Genomic DNA, 25,121 nt, shown 5'->3' with positions numbered 1-25,121 from the left:
ACCGATCATAGCCATTACATCCCTTTCTTTGATTTATTCGTTGATTGATATCAAGAACTTTTAAAGTCAAATTATAACCAATCATTATCAAACCCAAAACAAACATTTAATACGATTAACTCTAACAAAAAATTATTATGAGATTGGAATAAAACAAAAAGAATTCATGTTGGTGAAAGAATGATTGTCTCCACACAGTATATACAAGCACCAAAATAAAAGTCGTCATCACAATGTCGTGCGTGGCTCATGATTCATTTTGGGCTTTGGCCCACACTACAAACAAAATCCGTTGAAATTTGTACTCGCTTCTTGACAAGATAAACAGTTTACTTTTTGCCTCTCCAAAAATATCTTTTATTTGTAATAACAAACTAAATTTTTTAATTTTTAACCCAACTAAAACCAAACTTTAATTGTATATTTTTTTTATAAAATCAATAGAACCAAAAGTAAAAGCTCTATGGAACTGCTCACACATAATTAAATATTCAAATTTTAATGTGATAATGATTAATTCGAGAAACAATGAGCATCTTTGTTAGTACCAAAGCTCTATAATATTAATATCCACAGCGATAACGATAAACCCATCGTTAAAAAAAAAAAATCACGAAAAGTATAATATATACACATTTTATATAAATAAAATAAAAAGCTGCACTAAATTCTAAACGTTGTGCATTTATCACTCCTGGCACTGTCGATGCCTCATGGCATCAATTACAATCACGAGACTCACAACAACTCGGGTTCTCGGGTCCGGTTTAAAGTTCCGGTTTTTGACCCGTAAACCCGACCCTGTTTCCGTCTTCTCCTCAACGGTTATGCTTCTTCTGAAGTGATATCACCGCTCTCACTCTCGTCTAGTCGTCTGCACCCGAATTTTCAACCCGACCCGACTCCGAGTTTGTTTTCGGATCCGGAAGGATCTCCACCGGTCATGGATTACTCTACGGCTACGACGACGGCGGCGAATGGCTACAGCTCGCCGCGTGACTCTTCTTTCCCTTCGAGTTTCACTAAGTTCAACTCCGCTTTAACGGCGGGTCTTTTGAATCCGATGTCTCCTCCGCTGCCTCCGGCGATGCTCGACAAGACACGATCAAGTCCGACGCTGTTCGAAATGATGGCTAGTGAAGCTGATACCATAGGGAAAGTTCCGGTTCAGATCCATAACGGCGTGCTTCCATCTCCGTCGTCGTCTTCATCGTCTTCTTCGGCGGCTGCTACGGCTGCGAGGACGACGAATGTGACTCATCTCGTCATTTCAGCTCAGGATAAGCAAGCGCTTGCGATGCAAAGGATTTCGGATCTTCTGGTGATTCGGAGCCCCGGCAATCAGTTCAATGATCCGAATTCGAGTGATGTGAAGCTGACTCTGAGCTCTAAAGATGGGATTAGTATCACCATGTGTGTGCATAGGCAGATTCTTGTAGCTCACAGTAGATTTTTCGCTATGAAATTGTCGGATCGATGGTCTAAGCAGCAGTTGCCACCGTCGTCTTCTCCGTACATTGTTGAGATCTCAGATTGTGATGACGTTGAGGTGTATATTGAGACGTTGATGCTGATGTATTGTAGAGATCTAAGGAAGAAGATGATGAGGCAGGACGTTTCTAGGGTTCTTGGTATTTTGAAGGTATTGTGAGAAAGACTCAAAAGTCTCCATTTTTTAACTGTTTGTATGCAAATTAAGGGATCAGCTGGTGTTCAATATTTGCAATCACATTGTCAATTTCAATTTGCCATTGTTGTTCTCTCAGGTTTCAGCAGCAATTGGGTTTGATGCTGGAGTACTTTCATGTCTGGAGTACTTGGAAGCAGCACCATGGTCAGAAGATGAAGAATACAGGATTGCTTCGTTGTTGTCTGAGCTACACCTTGAGAACGTTGGGGCGACGGAAGTTTTGAGAAGGGTTTCTGTAGAAGCTAGCAATGGGAGTAACGGGAGTAACGGTGGGAGCAACGATGAGGTGCTTTTGAATCTTTTGCATATTGTTCTTGAGGGAAAAGATGAGAAAGCGAGGCGTGACATGAAAACCCTTGTTTCCAAAATGCTTAGAGAGAACTCGTCTGGAAATGATCTTAGGAAAGAGTCGTTGTACTTGGCTTGTGACGGGTGTTTGCATAAGCTTAAGCGGCAGTTTCTGCAAGCAGCAGAGTCGGATTTGGAGAATGTAGATCAGATAGCAAGACAAGCAGATAATCTGCATTGGATTTTGGATATTTTGATAGATAGACAAATCGCAGAGGATTTTATTGTGATGTGGGCTTCTCTCTCTGAGCTATCCGAGGTGCATTCTAAGGTCCCTGTTGTTCACAGGTTTGAGATTAGCAGAGTAACAGCAAGGATCTTTGTTGGAATTGGAAAGGGACAAATTCTGACACCGAAAGAAGTGAGGTGTTTGCTGTTGAGGAATTGGTTGACACCTTTCTATGATGATTTTGGGTGGATGAGGAGAGCTTCGAAAGGGCTTGATAGGTATTTAATCGAGGACGGTTTAAGCAATACCATTCTGACTCTTCCTCTTGCTTGGCAACAAGAGTTTTTCCTAGCTTGGTTTGATCGGTTCTTGAACTCTAATGAAGACTGTCCTAATATCCAGAGAGGGTTCGAAGTTTGGTGGAGACGGGCGTTCTGGAGACGGAAAGAACAGAGTCAAGAGCCTCCCCGGCTAAGGGTCACAGCTTCAGCCACTGATAACTCCTAAGAGATCTCTCAGGTCTGTTTAACCTTGTGTTTATTCCCCAGCCACCTTTGCGCTGTTTCTTGAGGATCACACAATGAGAAGAATATGAATCTTAATCCAAAAGTGAAGGCAATGATGAATGGAGGTGTGTAAGATTTATCGGATTTTAATACCTCGACCGCGGTTAGAATTAGTATGATACAAGTTTTGCATGAACTTGATCGTTTGGAAGTAGTTTTCATTTTGATGACTCGGAGCACCTTTTTGTACATCTGTCTTAATTTTACTGAATCTCCAATGTGTCTTAGAAGAAGGATCTTTCTAGTTAAGCACGTCTCTATGCTCTCTACTTGTGGTACGGTTTTGATTCTGATTCTAATCTTGGTCAGTTTAGCACACAATATATTAGGGACGGCTTAAACGTAGCATACATCATCGGAGATGAAGGTTGTTTGAGAACAGTGGATTTTGGGGAATCTCTACACGCACGATGTAAAATTGTGTGTTCTGATCTTCGGTTCTATGCAAATTGTCGTGCAAACCAGATTATAATTTATGAATAATAAAGAAAAAGGTTCTAAAATATAACAATTACATTTTCTTGTTTTACACGTAAGGGATTAGACATTTGAACTATGAATGTGATTCTATATTTTTACTAAACGATGCCATTGTTGGCTTGCTGTTTATCTGCAACATCAATAATTGTAACCCAAAACGACATTGTTCTTCTAGCCATTGATGCCACATTTCGATTCTGTAAATGTCCATTGATGCGCAGTCTCAAGGAACGCAAGGCTCAGTTCTTGCTTACACACCAAGGTATCAGGTCTTCTCTCGACGCTAATGTCTTCGTCCGACAACACTTTGCTCAGTTTTATACATCAAGAACAGTGGTATCTAAAACAAAATCAAAGGGTTAAGAAAGATTTGAATGTGCCAAGCTCTTAGTTGATCTATTTGGGAAGTATATTTGAATTTATGCAAAGAATTACTAAGTATATGAGTTTGATTAAACTAAGCTCCCCTGTCCAGAGCTTCCTGCTTATCACTTTCTATAGTAGAGTAACTATGGATTATCTTACAATGAAGTAAATGTTATACCTCTTTGATCTTGGTTGTTATCCACTTAGATGGTTGTTACAGTCTAAAGCTCATGATTCTTGGAACTCAATACGATCTCAACCAACTGAATGTTTCCACTAAGTAAAGAAGCCTTGTAGGAGGGCAAGAATGAGAAGCCATCTAGAAGTTTAACGCACTTTAGGCCCCATTTTACCATCAGGAACTCGATTAGATGATGCCCACTGCAAAATCAAAACTGAACAAATGAAATCCGGAAGAAATCGTCACCCTAAATCTGTTGCGGATATATATAATATAATAGACGAGCGGGAAGAACGAAAGAATAAGAAATGTGTACCTCCTGTTATGATATGTGGTAATAAAAACTGCATCAGGAGAACTTTGGAGCAGAAACGAGACAGTCGCAAAGAGATCATCAAATGCTTAACAACAGAGAGGTCCAAGTTTAGATTTCAACTCATTCACAAGGGGAAAAGAAAAGGCCAATACCCAAAAATAAAAATGAAACTAACCACTTGAATCATATAAAACATCAGCCCCAAGTATAATGTTAGGTCGCAGGTCGAATATCGGTGCATCCCAGACTCCCCAGGTGAGACCCATCACCTGCAATAGACAACCACAAAGAAGTTATAGAAGCAAACTCTACAGAATTTCAAATGTAAATAGCAATCCGAACCCAAGCATATATCTACAGGGGGAATTACATATGCAACATATAATGATTCGATCTGGGTAATATGATAAATTCAGCCAGTATAAAATTGAAGAACAAAGTGAAGAAGAGTATACATTACATTACAGTTCAGCTTGTTAAGCTCACAGACTCTTCTCATATTGTCCAAAACCTGCATATATATGATACCAAAATAACAAATAAACTCATATTCTCTAAACCAAATAAAAAAAATGCTTTTCAGCACAATAACTTAAATTTCACACCTCTGGTTTACTTGCATCATCAGTAAGTGTGACATTAGCCCCAACCTTTGCAGCTACTAAACCAGGCAAGGAAGTACCAGCTCCTAGCTGCAAAGAAATTTCATCAACACAAGTCTAAGAAAATGTTAAAAAAATTTTAAGATTCATTAGCTCAAACACATAGTACAATCACACAAATCTTAATTCTGTAATCAATTCAAAATCAAGGGTTTTTAGCAAAGAGTGGTTGCTAAGAAATTAACCTCAAGAACCGAAGAATGGCGAAATCGAGATCTCTGTTGCCAAACATACTCAGCGAGGATAACGCTACAAGGCCAAACAAACAATCCATACTCTTCCTTCAAATTCTACACACACAAAAGTTCACAAACAAACGATGAAAAACAAAACGCGAAAGAAGAAGCTCGATTATAAATCGCCATTGTTCGTGAGTCAGACCTTAATACCTCAATAACAGATATAGAAATTGAAGTTTCCGAATCTCCATCACCATAGAAATCATGCTGGGAAATCGTCGTCGTCGTTGTCATATTCAAGATTTGAAAATGTTCTCCGCGAAGAGTTAATTAGGGTTTTTAAAAAACTGAAGAAGAGAAATTTGAAATTGTAAGTTGTCCCACATCGGTTAGTAGAGAAGGGAAGGATATGATTAGTTGGCTATAAAACGGATCAGAGGTTGAAATTAAAAAATATGATCCTTCAGGCAAGTTAAAGGGGAAATGAGGAGTGGTTAAAAAACTCGCTTAATGCGAGAAGAGTGTTTCGCTCAGCCTGTTACGACAAATGAGCACTCTCCTTCTTTTATCATTTTAAATTAAAGTGCCTTTTTTGCTCCCTTTTTTTTTTGTTCTTTTCTTCTTTTGTTAAAAAAAAAATAGACTCATAAAAAGTTATTCAAGTTTTTTAGTTTCCGTAATTATTTTTTCGTTGAATTATTATTATTTTTTTTTCGCCTTGAATGCATTTTGATAAAAAGAGTCATACAAAACAAACATAAAAAGGGAAAACCCAACAAAGTAATTTAGTAAGTGCTTTTTACATAAAATTGGGGACGAAGGGATGAAGCCGGATGGAAGATGCGGACATGACCACCGAGATTATTGGCTATTTAAGCTTTTTCAAAATCTATTATCTATTCGACAACCGATGTTTCAAAAAGAAGCAAAGAGCGATTTCAAATTTGTCGCGTTTGATGTTAAGTGCTGAAAGGTTGGACCTGCAAGTGTTTGTTATAATTGATTTGTGAGATGTGGAATCCTAGGGATAAACACGGGATAGTGTAAGACAGTAAAATTTCATTCAAGATCCAAAACGTCCCTACCAAACTTGTAAACAATCAAATGAGTAGGAAAATGCTACATTAAGCCATAGAGGTTTCAAGACTCGTTAAGTTCTCAAACAGAGCTATCAACTTGAGACCATAACCTACAGGAACGGCCAAAGATTGGATGTTCATAGATAATTGACAGATGTATGATTATAATTTTTAGGAAGTTACAACCACATAACTAAAGAAAACCGGATGTTCAATACACTTTCATAAATTGAAGACAATCTAAGCTATATATCACAGCAGATTCAATAGATTGTAACTAAACCATTAAGGAGTTCCTTTCTAGATGACACGAAACACAGAACAAGTACCAAAGGACGGAGACTATACCCTGAAAGCAGGCTGATATCTAGGAACTCCTCAGTATCCATCTCTGTCACCAAACCTCCTCTCTCCCTCAAAACGAAGCGGACCACTGCAGAACAATAATAAAAGCCACAAAAACACTTACATATATTCACAGACCCAGATGAACACATAATAGCTTTTCCTAATATGTATAAACCTTTATCAATACGGTAACAGAAATGTACTCCCATCATATTGGATATAATATAAGAAAGGAAGGTACACTAATAATGACATCAAAGATTAATTACCGTGGGCGGTCGCCAGGTGGGACTCCCATTGGTTGGCCAAGAGGCTTCTGCTGCTTCTTCAAGGTGGCTGGAAGTTAATGCCTTCATTGATAAAAGTAACCAGTACTAATACATCCAAGCAAAAGTCTCTCTCACATACTCCTTTGACTTAAAGCTTAATCATCTGCAAAAATTCAGAACACTCACGATCAAGGGATGTTGTGGCAAATTAGCATACAAAACTCCCTCTAAGCAAAAAGAAACCAACAAACAAAAGTAACATTTCTAAGTAATCATAGTGAATCACATTGTTCTTCCTAACTATGTTCGAAGTAAGAAAGGCATTTGGAGACTCAAACAGCTAATGTTAAAACAATGGGCTAAGTACCAAGTGATTCAGAATATCTAAATACATATATACTGATATACATGTTAAATTTGGGCTAATTCTGGGCTTCCAACTAAAAACCAATTGGCAATTAGTGGATTGGCCCTAACCCTTTATATATTATTGATTGTCCCATCAAACTTCCGATGTGGGACTTGGATTGTATCTCCAACAATCTCCCCTTCAATCCAAGGACCACATGGATCTTAACACACCTCCTCGATCCCTCACTCGGACCGATAATAAGCCCCTTTCTCGGGCCCCCATTACTCGGGTTTGAGGTATGTCCGTATCCACTTTTCTAGGTCCACCAGAATTTGAACCTTGGGCTCTGATACCATGTTAAATTTGGGCTAATTTTGGGCTTCCAACTAAAAACCAATTGGCAATTAGTGGATTGGCCCTAACCCTTTATATATTCTTGATTGTCCCATCAAACTTCCGATGTGGGACTTGGATTGTATCTCCAACAATACAGATCGAAGTAAAACCGACTCTGTAACAAATAAAAAGAGTTGCACCTTTGAAGAGGCAGGTACTTGGAGATCTCGCAGGGATTCTTCTCTGAAATAACAGAGGAAACATAGAATTTACATAAATTATTTCTGTTCGAGTTAGTAGCAACGAAAGAATCAAATGGGACAGAGGAAGAACCTACCATAATTCCTAGAGGAGATTGCTCTCGTGCCGTCGTGCGTGTGTGTGAGTGGCGCTTCCGTCCTCCGTGTCTCCAATCGCCGAAGCCTTGGAATATAATGAGTTTTGAGATGATTTTTGTGAATTTTGGTGAATTAGGGAATTTGATATCAAAACTCTCCCAAATCCCACCTAAAACCATAGGATTTGGATATCTGAATTATTTTGGGAAAATTAGAAATAAAGGATGTTTTGAAATAGATTTGTCCATCTAAATCCATTTTTACTAAATTGTCTCTTAGGACTAAATTACCCTTAAAAGTGGATAAATCTAATTTAAGGAAATTTTAAGAAATTTTTTTTTAGAAAAACGTGTTGACAAGTAATAATGAAGAAGAGTTAAAGAAGAAATTTTGCGATTTCGTCGAAAATTGGTAGTTTTTGAGATAGTTGAAATTTGTTCTAAAATATTTAGAAAACGTTTTCTAACTTTTGTGTAAGTTCTAAAAAATTTAGATTATGTGTTCTACACATTGTACATGTTCTACGCGTTTTAGAATTGACTTATGTTCTAAAAAATTCAGAATTCCAAATTTGATATATTCTATGAAATTTAGAATATGAATTCTACATTTTACTCTATTTCTACAAAATTTAGAATATATATTCTACGGATTACTCTATGTTCTACAATTTTTATAATATGCATTCTACACTTTACTATATTTCTACATAATGTAGATTATATGTTCTACTAAAATTAGAAAATACATTCTAAGTAATTCAAAATTCCATAAAAATAGAAATCGAGAAGAAAAAAATAAGGAAACAAAATCTACAAATATGGAAATCGAATATATGAAATTATTATTTTTAATTATGTCCTACAAAAATTAGACCACGTATTTTGAAAATTTTAGAATCAGGAGGGGTTATTGGTTCATAGATTTATATGGAATTAGAAATCCAAACAAAAATCATTTGTTATTCAATCATTGATTTTAAAATCCTAATTAAATTCATGTGTTATTGATTCTATGATTTATAAATACTAGTTAAAATCTTATGTTATTCGTTTAGTCATTTGTTTTTGGATTTGAGAATCCAAATTATGTTTTAAATGGAATTGAATGGAATTGAAAGAGAAAAATAGAAGGATTCAAATCCATGGGTAAACACATGTTATTTCAAAATCCATATATCTTGATTTCATAATTAATAGAAATTTTCAAATTTTATATGGATTTACAAATTAACAAACTAATAACACCCCCTCAATTAAATATTGAAAACGTTTTCCCCTGGTAAAACCTAGGTTCAGAACGAAATTTTGACATATTCTCTTCTTCTTCCTTATCAAAACGCATTTTTTCTTACTTTTGATTTTTGAATTAACCGAAAACGAACCCCAAAAACTTATATTATATGTTGTGTGGTAAATAATCAATTTAAGAATCAATTTTTCTCAAGGATTCCAAATGATACGTTACTCTACAGTTTGGGCTTACCATCACGATGTAGTATACTTTCTTCTGCGGGACAAGGAGTTTATCACAGAGCCAAGTGTTCTTAGATGTTCTGTTTAGAAGACCTTAATCATAGTCTAAATTCCAATAAATATAGAAAATGGCACCTGAAAAAAGAAGGAGAAAATGGTTTTTGTAAAATATATATATTTTTTTTGGGTAAAAGAAAGACTCTTTTTGAATGAGAAGTTTTGGACTATGTTCGATCATTATGGAATTGAGGTTATAATTGAGTTTTTTAGTTTTAATAAACCTAATTGACCAAATCTTATTTTTTTTTTGGTAGGCGAGCGGGAAGCAATGCCTCCCACCATTTATTCAAACGAAAGAAAAAGAAAACTAAACACGAACACTTCTTGGGCGCGCAGTCCCATTAGCATCCTCTAACAGAATTAAACTCAACTCGTCAACCCGAGTCGGAAACAAATGAAGACCTAAAGGTAATGTAAACGCATAGTTAGCTAACCCATCCGCAAGACGGTTAGCCTCCCTATACACGTGAGCAATACGGACTATCCAGTCCCTTGATATGAAGCCATGGCACAATTGTACCAGGAACGACAGAGGGTGCGTGTCACTTATCCCTCTCTGAAGAAACCCTACCACAATCTCGGAGTCCACTTCTAGCTCTAGTCGCGTGATGCCTTGCTCCCGAGCTATATACAAACCATAATACACACCCCATAATTCCGCTAGTGGAGCCGAACAAATGCCGATATTCAACGCGAACCCTCCCCGCCAAACACCGGAACCATCCCTCAACACCCCTCCAGCCGATGCTAGACCGGGATTACCGCGTGAAGCACCATCCGTATTGACCAAATCTTATTAAAAAGGTATAGATGGACATTTTTGATCAAAAATATCCTTTATTTCTAATTTTCCCAATTTTTAACTAAGATGTTCTCTGAAATTTCACCAAAAATCACTCAAGTCATTTCAAATCCACAACTTAAAATATTTCCAATAACAGTGGATTTGATTATAGATTTTAAAATTACTAATTCAATAACACTTGATTTTAAAATTTTTTTTCAAATTCATGTTTGAATAACATAAGATTTATCTTTTTAATACAAATCATTTCAAATACACCCCCTAAGTTACTTTTGTTAAAGAAGTCTTGCGAAATTAACTGGGCTTACACATAAACGGCTTTTTGGCCCATAATAATAAGCCCATATGTTTTGAGCTTCAATCTGACATGATAAAACGGAGAATGGCCACGTCATCAGTTTCCGGATTCTATCGTCTTCTTCCCCAAAACGGCAAAACCGAGAGATCGAAGCAGAGGAAGAGCCAACTCCAACAATCTGCGCGTTTTTCGCCTTCGAGATTCTCGACTTCTTTGGAGACACAGATTACTCCATTTGAAATATCATCAATATTAGTTTCATCTACAAAGGCTTCTTCGCTGGGTTGAAACTCAATGTCCTCTCCAAACACTTGGTCTGATCCAGATCCATAGCTCCATGCGAGGCTATCTTCTTCAAACACTTGATCTGATCCAGATTCATAGCTCCATCCGAGGCCCTCTTCTTCAAACACTTGGTCTGATCCAGATTCATAGCTATTTTCCATGCTCTCGTCGGTCAAGATCTTGGCGCCACATTCAATAATGTCGAACTCTTGGAATTCCCTGCTGAATTTGAACACCATCTTTCTACTCACGTCAGAGGGTTCGTTAAATGGGAAGCGAGAGCGAAATATAAATAGATGTTCCCTTCGACATGTGGAGACATAACGACTGTCTACTAAGACTACGCCCTCAACGGGATTCAAGTCCCATCCGCCTATGGGTCTATGCAATAGTCCTTCTGTGAATTGCTGTTTAGGGGAAAACAGGACGCAAACCACAAAGCGGCTGTAGGACCTGTGAACGTTTGGAGGAATGGTCAATGAATTTCCTTTGGCACGGTGATCAAACACTGCAGGCATTTCTCTTCCTGGTAAGAGCGCGTCTACGAGAAAAAACGATTGTTGGATACTTGCTCTTAGTGCTTCTTGGCACAATTTGAAGCAGTTGGTGAAATCGATGCGCGTATTTGGAGTGTTCATAGGGCAAAATACGGTCTCTAGTGATTCACAGTCTCTTGCCATTAGGGAACTGAGCGAACCAGGGAGCTCTGGTAATGATGCGAGTTTTCTGCATTCAGATAGATCAAGGGTTTCTAGCCGATGAAGATCTTTGATGCAATCTGGAATCCTTTCAATATCTGTACCCCTTAGGTTTAGTGTTCTTAAACTCGTGGGGAGATGTGATAATCCCTTGAAGTTTCTATTTCTTGTTATATGGAGAAACTCAAGACGAGAGCAAAGCCCAATTGATGCGGGCAAGTATTCCACCTCTGTGTCTGAGATATAGAGGTTGGTAATGTTCGTTGACATAAGTGGAATATTTCTCAAACTTGAGCATCCTGCCATGGAGACTTGTTCAAGGGATGCCAAGTTCATGTGAGCTGGAATGACTTCTATGCTTATGCAGCTATTCATCAATAACCTATGCAGTTTATGAAGATGCGAAAAAGAGGATGGAATCGCTTCCAAACTCTCGCAGCGTAAAAGACTCAATTCCTCCAGATTTGTAGCATACGTAAGATCTGGGAGTTTCTTCAAATTCCGGGACAATGCCAAATTAATCTTCTTGAGATTTGTAAGGACCTAAACGTAACAATCAAAAGAAAGAGAAGAACATCATATTACATAAATAGAAAATACATATTCATATGTTTTAAGTGTAACACCAACCTCTCTTCCTTCCCAAAGCTTCTCGAGCTTGCTATTCTCAAAATTGAGTTCGACAAGATATTCAGGATGAAATGTGGGATGAAGACTCTTTCTTGGGTACTCCTCCCAATCTAGTAACCTTAGACGGTGGGGAAACTCCATCCCCTCAGGTATATGCACTCTATCATTGCCATCAACTCTACTTTTATAGACTCTGAGGAATCGAAGATTAGGCATTCTTTGAAAAGCCTTCTTGCTTATAGATACTTCATTGATACCAGATATATCAAATGATATGCCGGACATAGCTCTAGTACCCTAAACCAATATATCAAATAAGAAGAAATTGTTAGCACAATGGGTAGGATTTGCTTACCTTCACCAAATGCCTAATTTAAAGTTAAAATTAATGAACAAAGAAGATAAAAAATACAAGAGAAAAAACTTACTGTGGCACGTTCAAGAACATCACAAATGTCTGGAGCATCTAATAAGATCTTGCGTTTCCAAGGCTCTTGTTTATGAATGGCTTTTTTACCCACTTGTTGTAGTAATCTGTGCATCATTATTCTTCCATCGTACGTAGATATCTCTACGAGAGATCTGTTTACAAGGATTTTCAATCCGTGTTTGACATCCAAGTCACTCTCAGCAAACATGGTTTTCATATGATCACCATCTTTATGGTTGAAGAAGACTGCAATATGGAGAAACAGAGATTGCTCATTCTCATCTAAACTCTCATAACCGATTCTTAGTACTTCCTCGATATCTTGATTAAGATTAGTTTCTAGCTTGTGTATTACTTGTTCCCACTCCTCCTCATTCTTACCACGTAAAGATGAACCCACCACACAGAGACCCAATGGAAGATTACAACAAAGCTCTATTACTCTTTTAGCAAGCTTTTTAAAACCATGATAAAGAGAGTTTTTTCTAAAAGCATATTTACATAAGATCTTGATAGCGTCTTCATCAGATGGAAACCCCACATGGTACATATTATCGATACCATGTTGCTGCAACAGCTCTTTGTTCTCTGTGGTAACTACAATCCTACTTCCAGGACCAAACCATGTAGTTTCATTTGCCAACGCCATTAATTGCTTTATATTGTTCACATCATCGAGAATGATGAGGACTCTCTGCTTGCATAGCCTTTCTTCTATCACGCCGGAATGGCGTATCCTAAGACCATCTTGGTTCAAAAGATTTGAGAGAAATTGTTCTTGTAAACGCACCACATCAAGACCATTATAATAGCTTCCCCTAAGGTTGTCCACAAAACAAGTAAGCTGAAACTTATTAGAGAGTAGAGTTTGTAAAGCTCTCGCAATTGTAGTCTTACCAATCCCTGCAGGACCAGTGATTGCAACCATCTTAACTTCATCATTATCTAAATCTAGCAAAGACTCCATTTTCCTCAAATGAGCCGTAAGTCCCACCATACCATCAAAAACCCTTGACGGTGTAGCATTCAGTTTATCTGAAACATCTTCGGCAATCTTCTTGATCATATTTGCTTCATTGTCCCTAACAATAGAGAGAAAGAAAGGAAAAACACAGTTTCCATCAAATAGTCACATAGATAAAACATTCCTCTGTTCCCTATAGTGTTTCATATATTCATTCAACAAAAACATTCCCTAAATCATTTAAGCTCCTTTTATTTTAATTTATCGTATCCATCATAATGTAACACAATCAACTTAATAGAAACCTAAGAAATAAAAACTCAGATATGAACTAAAGACCAACCATCGGTTGAAGTCTTCTCCAGCAATATTGCCCACTTCATTCAAAGCTTCACTCCATTTTTTCCTTTCCTCGTCCGTCTTATGTGCACATGTTTCATCGAAAGCGATCCCGAATTCCCCGAGCTGTTTCCGCACATCAGAAGGATCCGCTCCGTAGAAGATGGTCATCACTATTTGTCCCATAACTTTTTTGCACTCCAATATCTCCACCAATTCATCCAAACACCAGCTTGAAGAAGCATATTTCTTAGAGAGAATCACGATCGAGATCCTTGAATCCCTTATACCTCCGATGAGAGAAGGGGCGATCGTTGCACTTCTCTCAATCTTTTCATCATCGAACATAGTGATCCCGTTGCGGTTAAACTGTTTACGCATGTGACTGAGAAGTGTTTTACGGACGTCAGGCCCGTGGAAGCTCGCGAAGACATTGAAGTTGTAATTGCGAGGCGGAAAAGAGGAAGGAGAAGCCATGAGAGACATGCTCAGAGAGATGGAGAAGTGGAAGATAAGTAAAATCTAATATCTCACGTCAATGACTTTTCAGAAATTAAGCTATACAAGTTACAAATTATATAAAAAAGGATTCGTCGATGTATCGAGGCAAAACGCGTTGACTTATGGGAGGAGAATTTAAGTATATAGATGTTGTTCTTAACTCTTAAGTGGTGGTGTCTTTTAAATTTGTGAAAGAATTAGAAAGTAAAAGAATGATTAATCTTACAGCTGTATTAGGATAAGCCATATATGATCTACCATTAACGGTTGACCTGAGAAAGAGTTCTGAAGTAAACGAAATTTTAGAAAATGTAAAAGATGTGTAGCACTTGTAAGTTGTAACTTGTTGTTTTTAAACCGGATCAGGAAGATAATCTGAACGTGAGAATATGTAGTTTAGTTACACTAGTTATATTTATTAGTTAGAGATCAAATCGTATCCATTAATATATTCATTGTCGGCTAACTCGGTGCGATATTGATTAAATAATAATCCATGGTGTACAATCCCACCGGGAAAATATGAATTGCTATATAAGATGGGCATGTGACAAGGCATTTTGGTTTTGTTACAAAATTATGAAAAATATTTGAAAAATAAGTAAATAATGTATTAACGTATATGATTCGCCTATGCCGATTAATTGATGTAGACGTTTGGTTCCAACGCTCACCGCTTAACGATTTTTTGAATATTAATTAATACTGCATTTTTATTAAAAAAAAGTTTTCAAAAGTCATACTATCGCCATTTTACATTATGATTTGCGCTTTACTTATTTCCATGGAATGGCTCCAATTCATCATTGTGACTTTAAAGTGGAAAAACGGTCTATTTCCCCTCAGAACTATCGTATCTGGCTAGATACAGCCCGATCTTTGACCTCTGTCTATATACCCATGAAACAGAAGTTAAATGTTTATTTCCACACCAATTGAAAGTTCGAGAGATTAATGTCTATGAATCCTGGTTTCGTCGGTTTAGTGCGTAAACCACACAAACCTAATATAACCAAACTAAAAACTGGTTGACCTATAACCCGACCCAATCTAAAACCCCACCCGACTGACCCATTTATTCTTCTTCTTCCCCTCTCCCTTCTTCTCCTAACCTGCAACAATTCTCTACTCTTCTTACTCAGCCGCGTTTATGAATCTAAGGACGCGACGTAACATAATCTCACGATTCAAGAAATTCGTTTGTGCCCATTTGCTATTTAATTAATCTATGTCTCTATCTCTTTCTCTTCCCTCTCTCTCTGTTTCTATCACGTTCCCAATCTCAATCAAGGCTTTTTCTATTTTCATTTCAGTTTCTGGGAATTTTTGATTCATGACAAAATTGAGTACTAGAAGCCTAGAATTCATGAGAAAGCATTGAAAGTTTGTGAAGATGATGAAGCAAACCGGAAAAGAACCCACTCCGCCAGCAAATTTCATTCAACGTCGGAGCCATCACCATTATTCAACGCCGGAGCTTCAAAACCCGATTCAATTCGGGTGGTATTAGGTTCACTCATCCACATACCCGGATCATTCTCTCCTTTATCTGGTTTCAAATTAAACAAAGCTTGCTCGAATTCGACATAGAGCCCACGAACTTTATCACCTCATCCGTTATTTGAAATTGAAAAAAGTATGAAATTTATCAAAACATCACCAGCGCCGATGAAAGAACCAATTCCCTCTCGGCCTCTCCAGTCACAATCACGCATAGCCGGAGGAGAGAGATTTCTCGATTTGATCCCACCGATGGGATGGAGTTTAGGAAGACGGAGAGGCGTTGGTGGGCAATACAGAGAGAGGATGAGATTTGGAGGAGCTGCTTTTGTCCACATTGGTTTCGATTTGCTGCGCCATTAGAGTCGCTTCCAGCGATGATATTAGCTCAGGAAAAATTTGGTGAAGAAGAAGAAGTTGGGTCGGTTGGGTTTTGTAGGGTTGGATTTGTGGTTAACTAGTTGAAATTGCTGGTTCTAATTAGGTATAATCGGTTAAAGCATCGGTTTGGTATACAATAAACCAATTAAACCCAGCGCTATGGGGTTTTAAATCTCGAACTTAGGATTCATGGACATTAATCTCTCGAACTTTCAATTGGTGTGGAAATAAACATTTAACTTCCGTTTCATGGGTATATAGACAGAGGTCAAAGATCGGGCTTTATCTGGCCAGATACGATAGTTGTCGGGGGGAAATAGACCGTTTTTCCCTTTAAAGTCGATAATATTGGAATATGAGAGGAAAGGACAAAAAAAACGAGAATTGTAAGAGATGTCCGGGCGGCGCGGAATAAGCGAATTGGATGAAACGGTGCAGTTCAAATGTGGTTTGAAAAGAAGAAACACAGTATGCATAATAAGTGCGGTTAGTATAAAAAAATGGTTCACAATAATGTTTGAATGGTGAAAAAGTAAAATATGATACGAATATAATAGTTATCAAATTTTAACTAATTTTCTAACATTCCAAAAATAATTTTTTTTGAGTATATTTCAGTTGATTAAATGAATTTGCACAATTTTTTTAATTAAAAAACAATTACTTTTGAAATGAAACACACCTAATCACCCCTAAATTTAGGCTCCGAATGAAGACGGAACCGTACGGTGAGATGCGGTTCTGATAAGAACGAAAATATCTGCATATATGTATATGTATATATTTTTATTATTATTAGAACTGCACCACACTTTATCCGTATGTGAATCGTGCGTCTCTATTTAGAGCCTTAGGATTCGAATGGTTGTGGTGGTTAGAGCGAACAAATCCGTTTATGGTTTAAACCGCTTTTTATTTATCATTTATAAACTATAATCCATAGTAATGCGGATTGGAAAAAATAGAATAAATCCGTGATAGATTAACAACAATTTGCTTTTAGATAGAAATAAACTCGGCCTACGACGATTTGTTGTCTAAAAATAAAATAATTTAATCCCTTAGTAATTTAGTCCAATTTACCCACATTATATCCATTCAAAACGTTAGTTGGAAAAAAAAACATACAGTAGATTGCACTTTTATTTGTAGGCCCAACTTTAGCCCATATGTCACCTAGAAGGACTCAACGCAATGGATTAAGCCGATGGCCACGTCGTCTTCGTCGTCTTACCCAACACAAGCAAGATCCAAAGTCTTCAACACTCTTTTCTTCTGTTAAATCACAGATTTCACCATCTGTACGGTCCTCACTGCTTCAACTACACATGGTCCGGATTTGGTCGTCTTCTTCCTGAAATCAAGCTTCCGACCTTTCTCACAATTTGGGAGAGGTCGAAGCAGAGAAAGAGCCAACTCCAACAATCTGTTGTGTGTTTCCCCCCTTCGAGATACTCATCTTCTTTGTAGTCACCGTGTTCGATTCCGTCTTCAGAGGCTTCGCTGGATTCAAACTCAATTTCGTCTTCGCTGGATGCAAACTCAATGTCGTCTTCGCTGGATGCAAACTCAATGTCGTCTTGGTATAATCCAAATTCATAGTCCCACTCGTCCGTCAAGATCTGGACACCACATTCAATAATGTCTAAGTCTTGTAGTTCGCTGCTGAATTCAAACACTCTCTCCCTGTTTACATCAGAAGGATCGATAAATAGCGAGCGATGGTGAATGATAAATATACACAAATGTTCCCTTCGAAATTTGTGGACTCCTCCTACGACTATCGAGTTCTCAGCGGGGTATAAGCCGCCTTTAGCTATGTGACGACACAATAACCGGTTAGAGTGAGGAAGACCATATTCTTGTTGTTGAGCGGAAATCACGACGCAGACCTTAAATCTGGTGAGAGCATAAAGAGGATTGTTACCATTGGAAGGAATAGTCAAGGAATTTCCATTGGCACGGTGATCGAACTCTGCAGGCACTTGTCTTCCTGGTAAGAGTGTGCCTAGTCCTGGAGAAAAAGATTGTTGGATAATTGCTTTTCGTGCTTGTTGGTCCAATTTGAAGCAGTTGGTGAAATCGAGGCGCGCATTCGGAGTGTTCAAAGGGCAAAATACGGTCACCAGTGATTCACAATCATCTGCAAATAGAAATTGAAGCGAACCAGGGAGCTCTGGCAATGATGTCAGTCTTCTGCAGCTTGATATCATTAATATTTGTAGTTGATGAAGAGCTTTGATGCAATCTGGAATCTTTTCGATACCAGAGTATCTTACATCTAGGTATGTGACACTCTTGGGGAGATGTGTTAAGCTTTTGAGCTTTACACTGCGGCTTAGATCGAGAGCCCTGAGACGAGAGCAAAGTTTGATTAATGGAGGTTCATCTTCAACTGCTGTCTCTGTGATATACAGTCCTTCGATGTTTGTTGACATTACTGGAATGTCTCTCAGTCTGAAGCATCCGACCATAGAGACATGTACAAGCGATACTAAGTTCATGTGAGCTGGAATGATTTGTAGGTTTATGCATTTAGTTAGTACCAATATCTCCAGATTTGTAGCATTTGAAAGATCTGGGAGTTCCTTCAAGTTAGATGACCCTAATAAATCCATCTTTTTGAGATTTTTAAGCGCCTGAATGTAAAAACAACACAACAAAAGAGATATAATCAAACATCATATAACATGTAGAGAAAATATACATATAAAGTTCCAACACCAACCTGGGTTCCTTGCCATAGGTATTCGAACTGGCTTTCCCGCATATTGAGTTCGACAAGATATTCAGGATGAAATGTTGGAGGAAGACTCTTTCTTGGGTATGCCTCCCAATGTAACAACCTTAGACGGCGTGGGAATTCCATCTTCTCTGGTATATGCATTTTAGCATCTCTTGTTTGGTAAACTCTGAGGAATTGAAGATTTGGCATTCTTTTAAGAGCTCTTTCGCTGATAGATACTTCATCGATATCAGATCTATCAAATGATATCCCAGACACAGCTCTAGTACCCTAAACCAATATTCCAAAGAAGAAGTTAGCACAATATGTAGGATTTGTTTTGTCTCCACCAAGTATAATTAACAAGAAGTCAAACAAAGAGAAAAGAAAGAGATATTACTGTTTCATTTTCGAGGACATCACATATCTCATGAGGATCCATTAAGATTTGACGTTTCCAAGGCTCTTGTTTATGAATGGTTTGTCTAGCAACTTGTTGTAGTAATTTGTGCATCACTATATTCCCAGTGAGACTACAATTGTTTATGAGAGACCTATTGACTAGGATCTTCAAACCGCGTTTGACATCCAAGTTACCGTCATCGAACATGGCTTTCACAATATCACCATCTTCATTGTTGAAGAACACTGCAATGTGGAGAAATAGGGTCTGCTCATTCTCATCTAAACCGTCATAGCCGACTCGTAGTACGTCCTCGATATCCCGATCAAGAATAGTTTCTAACCTACTTATTACATCTTCCCATTCGTCCTCGTTCTTCCCACGTAAAGATAAACCCACCACACGTAGTGCCAACGGAAGCTTACCACAAAGCTCTGTTATTCTTTCAGCGAGCACCTTAAAACCATGATGTGGAGAGGTTTGTCGAAAAGCATACCTGCATAAGATCAGGAGAGCTTCTTGTCTAGATGGGAAACCCACATGGTATGTATTATTGATACCATGTTGCTGCAAAAGCTCTCGATTTTCTGTGGTAACTACAATCCTACTTCCAGGACCAAACCATGTAGTTTCGTTAGCCAAAGCCTCCAATTGCTTTAGATTGTTCACATCGTCAAGAATAATAAACACTTTCTGGTCGCTTAGATTTTCTTTTATTGCACCTAAATGGCATATCTTCATACCATTTTGGTTCAAAACCTTTGAAAGAAATTGTTCTTGTAAATGTAGCTTTAAACCATACTCATCAAAACCGCTATTATAGTTTACCCTAAGGTTGTCCACAAAACAAGCAAGTTGAAACTTATTCGAGAGTTGATTATGTAAAGCTCTAGCTAAGGTTGTCTTACCAATCCCAGCAGGACCAGAGATTGCAACTATCATAACTCCATCATTATCTAAATCTAGCAAAGCCTCCATTTCTCTCAAATGAGCCTCAAGTCCCACCATGCCATCAAAATCTCTAGACGGTGTAGCATTTAGCTTATCTAAAACATCTCTTGCAATCTTCTCGATCATTATCGCTTCATTGTCCCTAACAAAATAAATAAAGAAAAGAAAACACTTTTTCTATCAAACGAATAGTCATGAGAAAAAAAACACATTAGATGTAATATCTCAAATATAATTCAGTTTAATAAACTTACAAACTACAATTTAATTAAGAAAAACAAACCAGTTTAACTAAAAACAAACCAGTTTTGCAAGTGTTCTCCGGCTATGTTGCCAACATCGTTCAAAGCTTGGATCCATCTTCGCCTCTCCTCCTCTGTTTTACCAGCACAAGTTTCATCGAAAGCGATACCAAATTCTCCAGTCTGTTTTCGTACATCCGATGGATCTACTCCATAGAAGACAGTCATCACGATCTGTCCCACGTCTTCCTTGCACTCCAAAATCTCCACCAATTCGTTTAAGCACCAGCCCGAGGACGCATAGTTCTTTGAGAGCACCACGATCGAGATCCTCGATTCCTTAATAGCTCGTGTAAGAGCATAGGCGATGGTTTGGCTTCTCTCGATCCCTTGGTCATCGAACATGGTAATCCCATTGTAGTTAAACTGTTTGCGTAAGTGACTCAGAAATGTCTTACGGACGTCTGGCCCATGGAAGCTCGTGAAGACACGGTATCGCCACGTGCGAGACAAAGAAGAAGAAGAAGCCATGAGAATGAGGATCGTGAGTGGTTCAAAATGTGCGTATTAAAGGTTTAATATCTTAATGTGTGTTGATAAGCCTTTTATGGAGTAGAAATATTGCAAGCAGGTCTTGTTGAGCGAGATGGGAAGATTCTTAGCCTTTTCAACGAAATTTCAAAGGTGTGAATAATTATTACGAACAACAATAGAGAAGGAAAAAATATTTATGTTAATGTGTTTTTGGAAAGACTTTCGAAACTTATAGGAAGTTTCCTATTGCACTCATTTTTCATTTTATTTGAAAGTCTCACATCAGGCAGAAAGATTAATCTAGTATATATTAGTTAAAGGATTTTAGAGTCACAAAGACTTTATTTGTTAAAGGATTTTAGAGTCACACCGACTTTCGAAAACTTATAGGAATTTTCCTAATGCCTTCTCACATTTGAAAGATTTGAGCTTTTCACATTCAAAGTTCTTGGAACGTTAAACCAAAACAAAAAAGTGTTCTTGAAGTGACTAATAGAGTAATAGGTAAGATTTCGAGAAGGGAAAGAAAAAATTAAAATGTTGCAAAGGGAACAGAATGTTTACAAAAACGTCTAAACCAATATTCGACTGGTCTTTAAGTTTTCAATCTTTAGACTGAGTTAGAAGGCCAATGTTTATAGTTGAAAAACTGATGAGAAGGGTTTTGTTTATTTTCAGAATTTATTTCCTCCGATCAAAGCTTAAATTTCTAGGCATTTGTACAAAAAGAAAAATGAGAAAAAGACCCAATCTATAGTAGACTCACACAAAGACTTGAAAACAGGTGAAGTTAGCTAAAGTCTTAAAGAGTCTTGAAAGCTTATAGGAAACTACAAAATCGTTTCCTTCCTATAGCCTTTTCACATTTGAATGATTCAAGGTTTTGCTCCAAATGTTTGCAATGGCTTTTAAAGAAAACGAAAGAGATTACACATTGCTTCTCACTTACTATAAGCCTCTTCCAATCCTTGATAACGCAGAAACTTCAAGTCAAGAACCACCTCATATTGCAAATTGGGTAGACAACTATGCGTCTTAATTGGGCCTAAACACACACAAAAAAACAAAAACAATTAGGCCCATTGGATTGGGAAGTGGCCACGTCATCAGCTTCGTTGCTTGGGGACTATATCGTCGTCTTCCCCAAACCCTGTGCTTGAGAATATTGAGAGAGATCGAAGCAAAGGATCATTCAAATCCAACACTCTGAATCTTCTTCATCTTTCCCATCTGAAATTCTCGTTTCTTTCACTGCTTCTAGTGTCTAATTCTTTAAACTCTTCCTCGATTCATACTCATAGCTCTCGTTAGCTAATTTCTCATGATCTTCTTCCATCGCTCTGTATTCTAATCCAGATTCGTATGCTCTCATCTCTATTTCATTCAATTTCACTCATCCAGATTCGACCATTACCTCTATCTCTCTACTCATCAATCACTTCAAAGGTATTGTTCTTCTTCTTCAAACAAGTAAGAGTGACTTGAGAGTCTGATGATTCCTTGGGGTGGAGTTACTTGCTGCCTCAGCGCCGCCGCTCTTTATCTTCTCGGTCGGAGTAGTGGCAGGTTTGTGATTCTTTTCGTACTATTGATCTCTCTTTTGATTTCATCTCTCCCAAATGGTGGATTATCAATCAAATCCTTTCTTATCCTTTGAGTGTAGGGATGCTGAAGTACTCAAAACTGTCACTAGGGTTAATCAGCTCAAGGAGTTAGGTAATCTTCTTCTCCACTGATTACTTCATCTACTCTCAGAATGATTTCTTGATCCTGTTTTTGGATTGCTCTGTTTTTGTAGCTCAATTGCTAGAATTAGATAGCAAGATTCTGCCTTTCATTGTTGCGGTATCAGGAAGAGTCGGCTCTGAGACACCTATCAAGTGTGAGCATAGTGGCATTCGCGGTGTTATTGTTGAAGAAACGGTATGTTGTAGACTGATGATTAGGCATGGAACTTTGTTTGTTTTCGCTGGTATGTGAAACTTTAGTAATTGCATGATTCTTTCAGGCTGAACAACATTTTCTGAAACATAATGAGACGGGTTCTTGGGTGCAAGATAGTGCATTGATGTTATCAATGAGCAAGGAGGTTCCTTGGTTTCTGGTAAGCCTAATGTAATAGCGTAGTGTTTGGAACAGCTGTGATTGGATGTTTCATAATACCATTTACAAATTTCAAAACTGTTTGCGATAGGACGATGGGACAAGTCGTGTCCATGTAATGGGAGCTCGTGGTGCAACGGGTTTTGCCTTGACTGTTGGAAGTGAAGTATTTGAAGAGTCAGGACGCTCGCTTGTACGAGGAACACTTGATTATCTTCAAGGACTTAAGGTTTTTACTTTTCTTTCCGGTTCTTTATTTGTTGGCATCTCTATTTGCTTAAGCGGCCATTGTTTTGTTTCAGATGCTTGGAGTTAAGCGGATTGAGCGTGTTCTTCCAACTGGAATACCACTAACAATTGTTGGTGAGGTATGTCGTATTCTCAGTGTTTTCGTGTCATCTCTTTTTCTTAAGTTGTAACTGTTGATAGATATACATAGCACACTAACTCCTTCAACAGTCTGGTATTTGCCTCTTCAAGTTTTCTCAAAATTCCTTTAAAAGCAATATTTGTAGGAGGCGGGATTGATCTTTTTATAGAGGCATACGGATGAGTTTAACTCTAAATTTGTGTTGCTGCCATGTATGACAGGCTGTCAAGGACGATATTGGCGAATTCAGGATTCAAAAACCTGACAGGGGGCCTTTCTACGTCTCACCTAAATCACTCGATCAACTCATTTCTAATTTGGGAAAATGGTCAAGGTCGTGTCTCTTTCCTCTCTGGGTTCTTCTCCTATACTCTTGTAGAAAACGGCGATGAGCCAAACTGATTGATAAGAGTATAATTTACAGGTGGTACAAATATGCCTCTATGGGTTTTACTGTTTTTGGTGTGTTCCTAATTACGAAGCATGTCATTGATTCTGTTCTAGAGAGAAGACGTCGGAGACAGTTACAAAAAAGGTATGTCACAGATTTGTCTGTCTAAAAGTGAATAACTGTTAATAGATCGGTTTGTTTCTCTCGAAACTATATCCACACAAAATTAAGCAGCCAGCTGTTTTTGCAGAGTGCTTGATGCAGCAGCAAAGAGGGCTGAGCTAGAGAGTGAAGGTAGCCATTGGTAAATCTTTTTATCTACATATAGGTTGCACTGGCTCTGACTACAAATCTCTTCTCACCAGGTTCAAACGGGGCACGTGAGAGCATTGCAGATTCTACCAAGAAAGAAGACGCTGTTCCTGATCTCTGTGTGATATGCCTAGAGCAGGAGTACAACGCTGTGTTTGTTCCGTAAGCATTCTTCCGCCACTTTTGGCTAATTCTGCATTTGCAACTTGCTAAAATGCTTGTGGTTGGTACTCGCAGGTGTGGTCATATGTGCTGCTGCACTGCATGCTCCTCCCACTTGACCAGCTGTCCACTTTGTCGGAGACGAATAGATCTGGCGGTTAAGACATATCGTCACTGAACAACAACTCAGGCCTCAGAAACATTCTCTACTCGAGTCTTGTCTGTAAATACCGCAAGATGAAAACATTACAGTTTAGGCGTTCAATCTCCCCTTTTATTTGATTTCGAGAACAAAACATTTTGAATTATATAGAAACATAAGGTGTTTACTCGATTTGCAGAACAGTACATTCGTGTTTACTTAACCGTATCGCTGCTAATGCCATGAGGTGTTTGCTCGATTCACGGAATAGATATCATCTTCGTCTTCAGATTCATTGCTCTGATTTGTGTTCTTGTTTGTTTCCTCTGTATTTAACAATCTCGTAGGATGTGCAGCTAAATTCGACCAGTATCTACCCCATTAAGGAATGATTGTTGATTCTCTTTGAAGCAAACATTGAAATTGAGGTGCACATTTGGAGTGTAGAAAGCAAAAGATACACTCTCCAAGTGATTCGTACTCGCATTACATTTAGGCAAATGCGAAGAGGTGTGCGACATATATACATTGGTGCTTGAGACAAATATCAACTATTAAGCTTTTTGACTTGCATAAAGAAGTGCAAATTGCGAAACTACACTCAAGGGGAAAAACAAGGTATCTATCCTTCATAAGCGCATTGACATTTAATTTGCACACACATGATCTTCTTTACATTTCAGAGGAGTAAATCAGAATCGTAGTCGCAAGATTGTGCTAGAATTTAAGAACCTGTGAGAT

At 38.0% G+C, this 25,121-nt stretch overlaps 5 protein-coding genes across 5 annotated transcripts; 2 read left to right on the top strand and 3 right to left on the bottom strand.

Moving 5' to 3' along the window:
- Nucleotides 1-657: 657 nt before the first annotated feature.
- On the top strand, nucleotides 658-3,066 carry LOC9322447 (BTB/POZ domain-containing protein At1g63850). The gene is made up of 2 exons (XM_002887888.2): nucleotides 658-1,642; nucleotides 1,767-3,066. The coding sequence occupies exons 1-2, from the start codon at nucleotides 944-946 to the stop codon at nucleotides 2,712-2,714; spliced, it is 1,647 nt and encodes a 548-aa protein (XP_002887934.1). The 5' UTR covers nucleotides 658-943; the 3' UTR covers nucleotides 2,715-3,066.
- Nucleotides 3,067-3,256: 190 nt separating this feature from the next.
- Nucleotides 3,257-5,556, bottom strand: LOC9322446 (methyltransferase-like protein 23). The gene is made up of 8 exons (XM_021035725.1): nucleotides 5,168-5,556; nucleotides 4,964-5,068; nucleotides 4,722-4,808; nucleotides 4,577-4,627; nucleotides 4,292-4,385; nucleotides 4,117-4,201; nucleotides 3,798-4,000; nucleotides 3,257-3,593 (listed from the first exon to the last, which is right to left on the bottom strand). Exons 1-7 carry the CDS (start codon nucleotides 5,249-5,251, stop codon nucleotides 3,841-3,843), a joined length of 666 nt encoding a protein of 221 aa, XP_020891384.1. The 5' UTR covers nucleotides 5,252-5,556; the 3' UTR covers nucleotides 3,257-3,593; nucleotides 3,798-3,840.
- A 4,730-nt stretch (nucleotides 5,557-10,286) lies between these two features.
- On the bottom strand, nucleotides 10,287-14,199 carry LOC9323997 (disease resistance protein RML1B). The gene is made up of 4 exons (XM_002886333.2): nucleotides 13,668-14,199; nucleotides 12,359-13,442; nucleotides 11,931-12,227; nucleotides 10,287-11,843 (listed from the first exon to the last, which is right to left on the bottom strand). The coding sequence occupies exons 1-4, from the start codon at nucleotides 14,147-14,149 to the stop codon at nucleotides 10,428-10,430; spliced, it is 3,279 nt and encodes a 1,092-aa protein (XP_002886379.1). The 5' UTR covers nucleotides 14,150-14,199; the 3' UTR covers nucleotides 10,287-10,427.
- A 2,875-nt stretch (nucleotides 14,200-17,074) lies between these two features.
- Nucleotides 17,075-21,182, bottom strand: LOC9323996 (disease resistance protein RML1B). Its single transcript, XM_021035184.1, has 4 exons — nucleotides 20,428-21,182; nucleotides 19,171-20,266; nucleotides 18,774-19,061; nucleotides 17,075-18,684 (listed from the first exon to the last, which is right to left on the bottom strand). Exons 1-4 carry the CDS (start codon nucleotides 20,895-20,897, stop codon nucleotides 17,368-17,370), a joined length of 3,171 nt encoding a protein of 1,056 aa, XP_020890843.1. The 5' UTR covers nucleotides 20,898-21,182; the 3' UTR covers nucleotides 17,075-17,367.
- Nucleotides 21,183-22,051: 869 nt separating this feature from the next.
- LOC9322444 (E3 ubiquitin-protein ligase SP1) lies at nucleotides 22,052-24,681 on the top strand. Its single transcript, XM_021035974.1, has 12 exons — nucleotides 22,052-22,349; nucleotides 22,382-22,466; nucleotides 22,564-22,616; nucleotides 22,699-22,823; nucleotides 22,909-23,004; nucleotides 23,095-23,232; nucleotides 23,306-23,371; nucleotides 23,595-23,707; nucleotides 23,798-23,908; nucleotides 24,015-24,058; nucleotides 24,130-24,238; nucleotides 24,314-24,681. The coding sequence occupies exons 2-12, from the start codon at nucleotides 22,393-22,395 to the stop codon at nucleotides 24,414-24,416; spliced, it is 1,032 nt and encodes a 343-aa protein (XP_020891633.1). The 5' UTR covers nucleotides 22,052-22,349; nucleotides 22,382-22,392; the 3' UTR covers nucleotides 24,417-24,681.
- The last annotated feature ends 440 nt before the right edge of the window (nucleotides 24,682-25,121 follow it).

Source organism: Arabidopsis lyrata, assembly GCF_000004255.2.
Source record: "Arabidopsis lyrata subsp. lyrata unplaced genomic scaffold ARALYscaffold_2, whole genome shotgun sequence".
Classification (NCBI taxonomy): Eukaryota; Viridiplantae; Streptophyta; class Magnoliopsida; order Brassicales; family Brassicaceae; genus Arabidopsis; species Arabidopsis lyrata.
The sequence above is the reverse complement of the archived record's forward strand: the minus strand, read 5'-3'. Positions and strand labels throughout refer to the sequence as shown.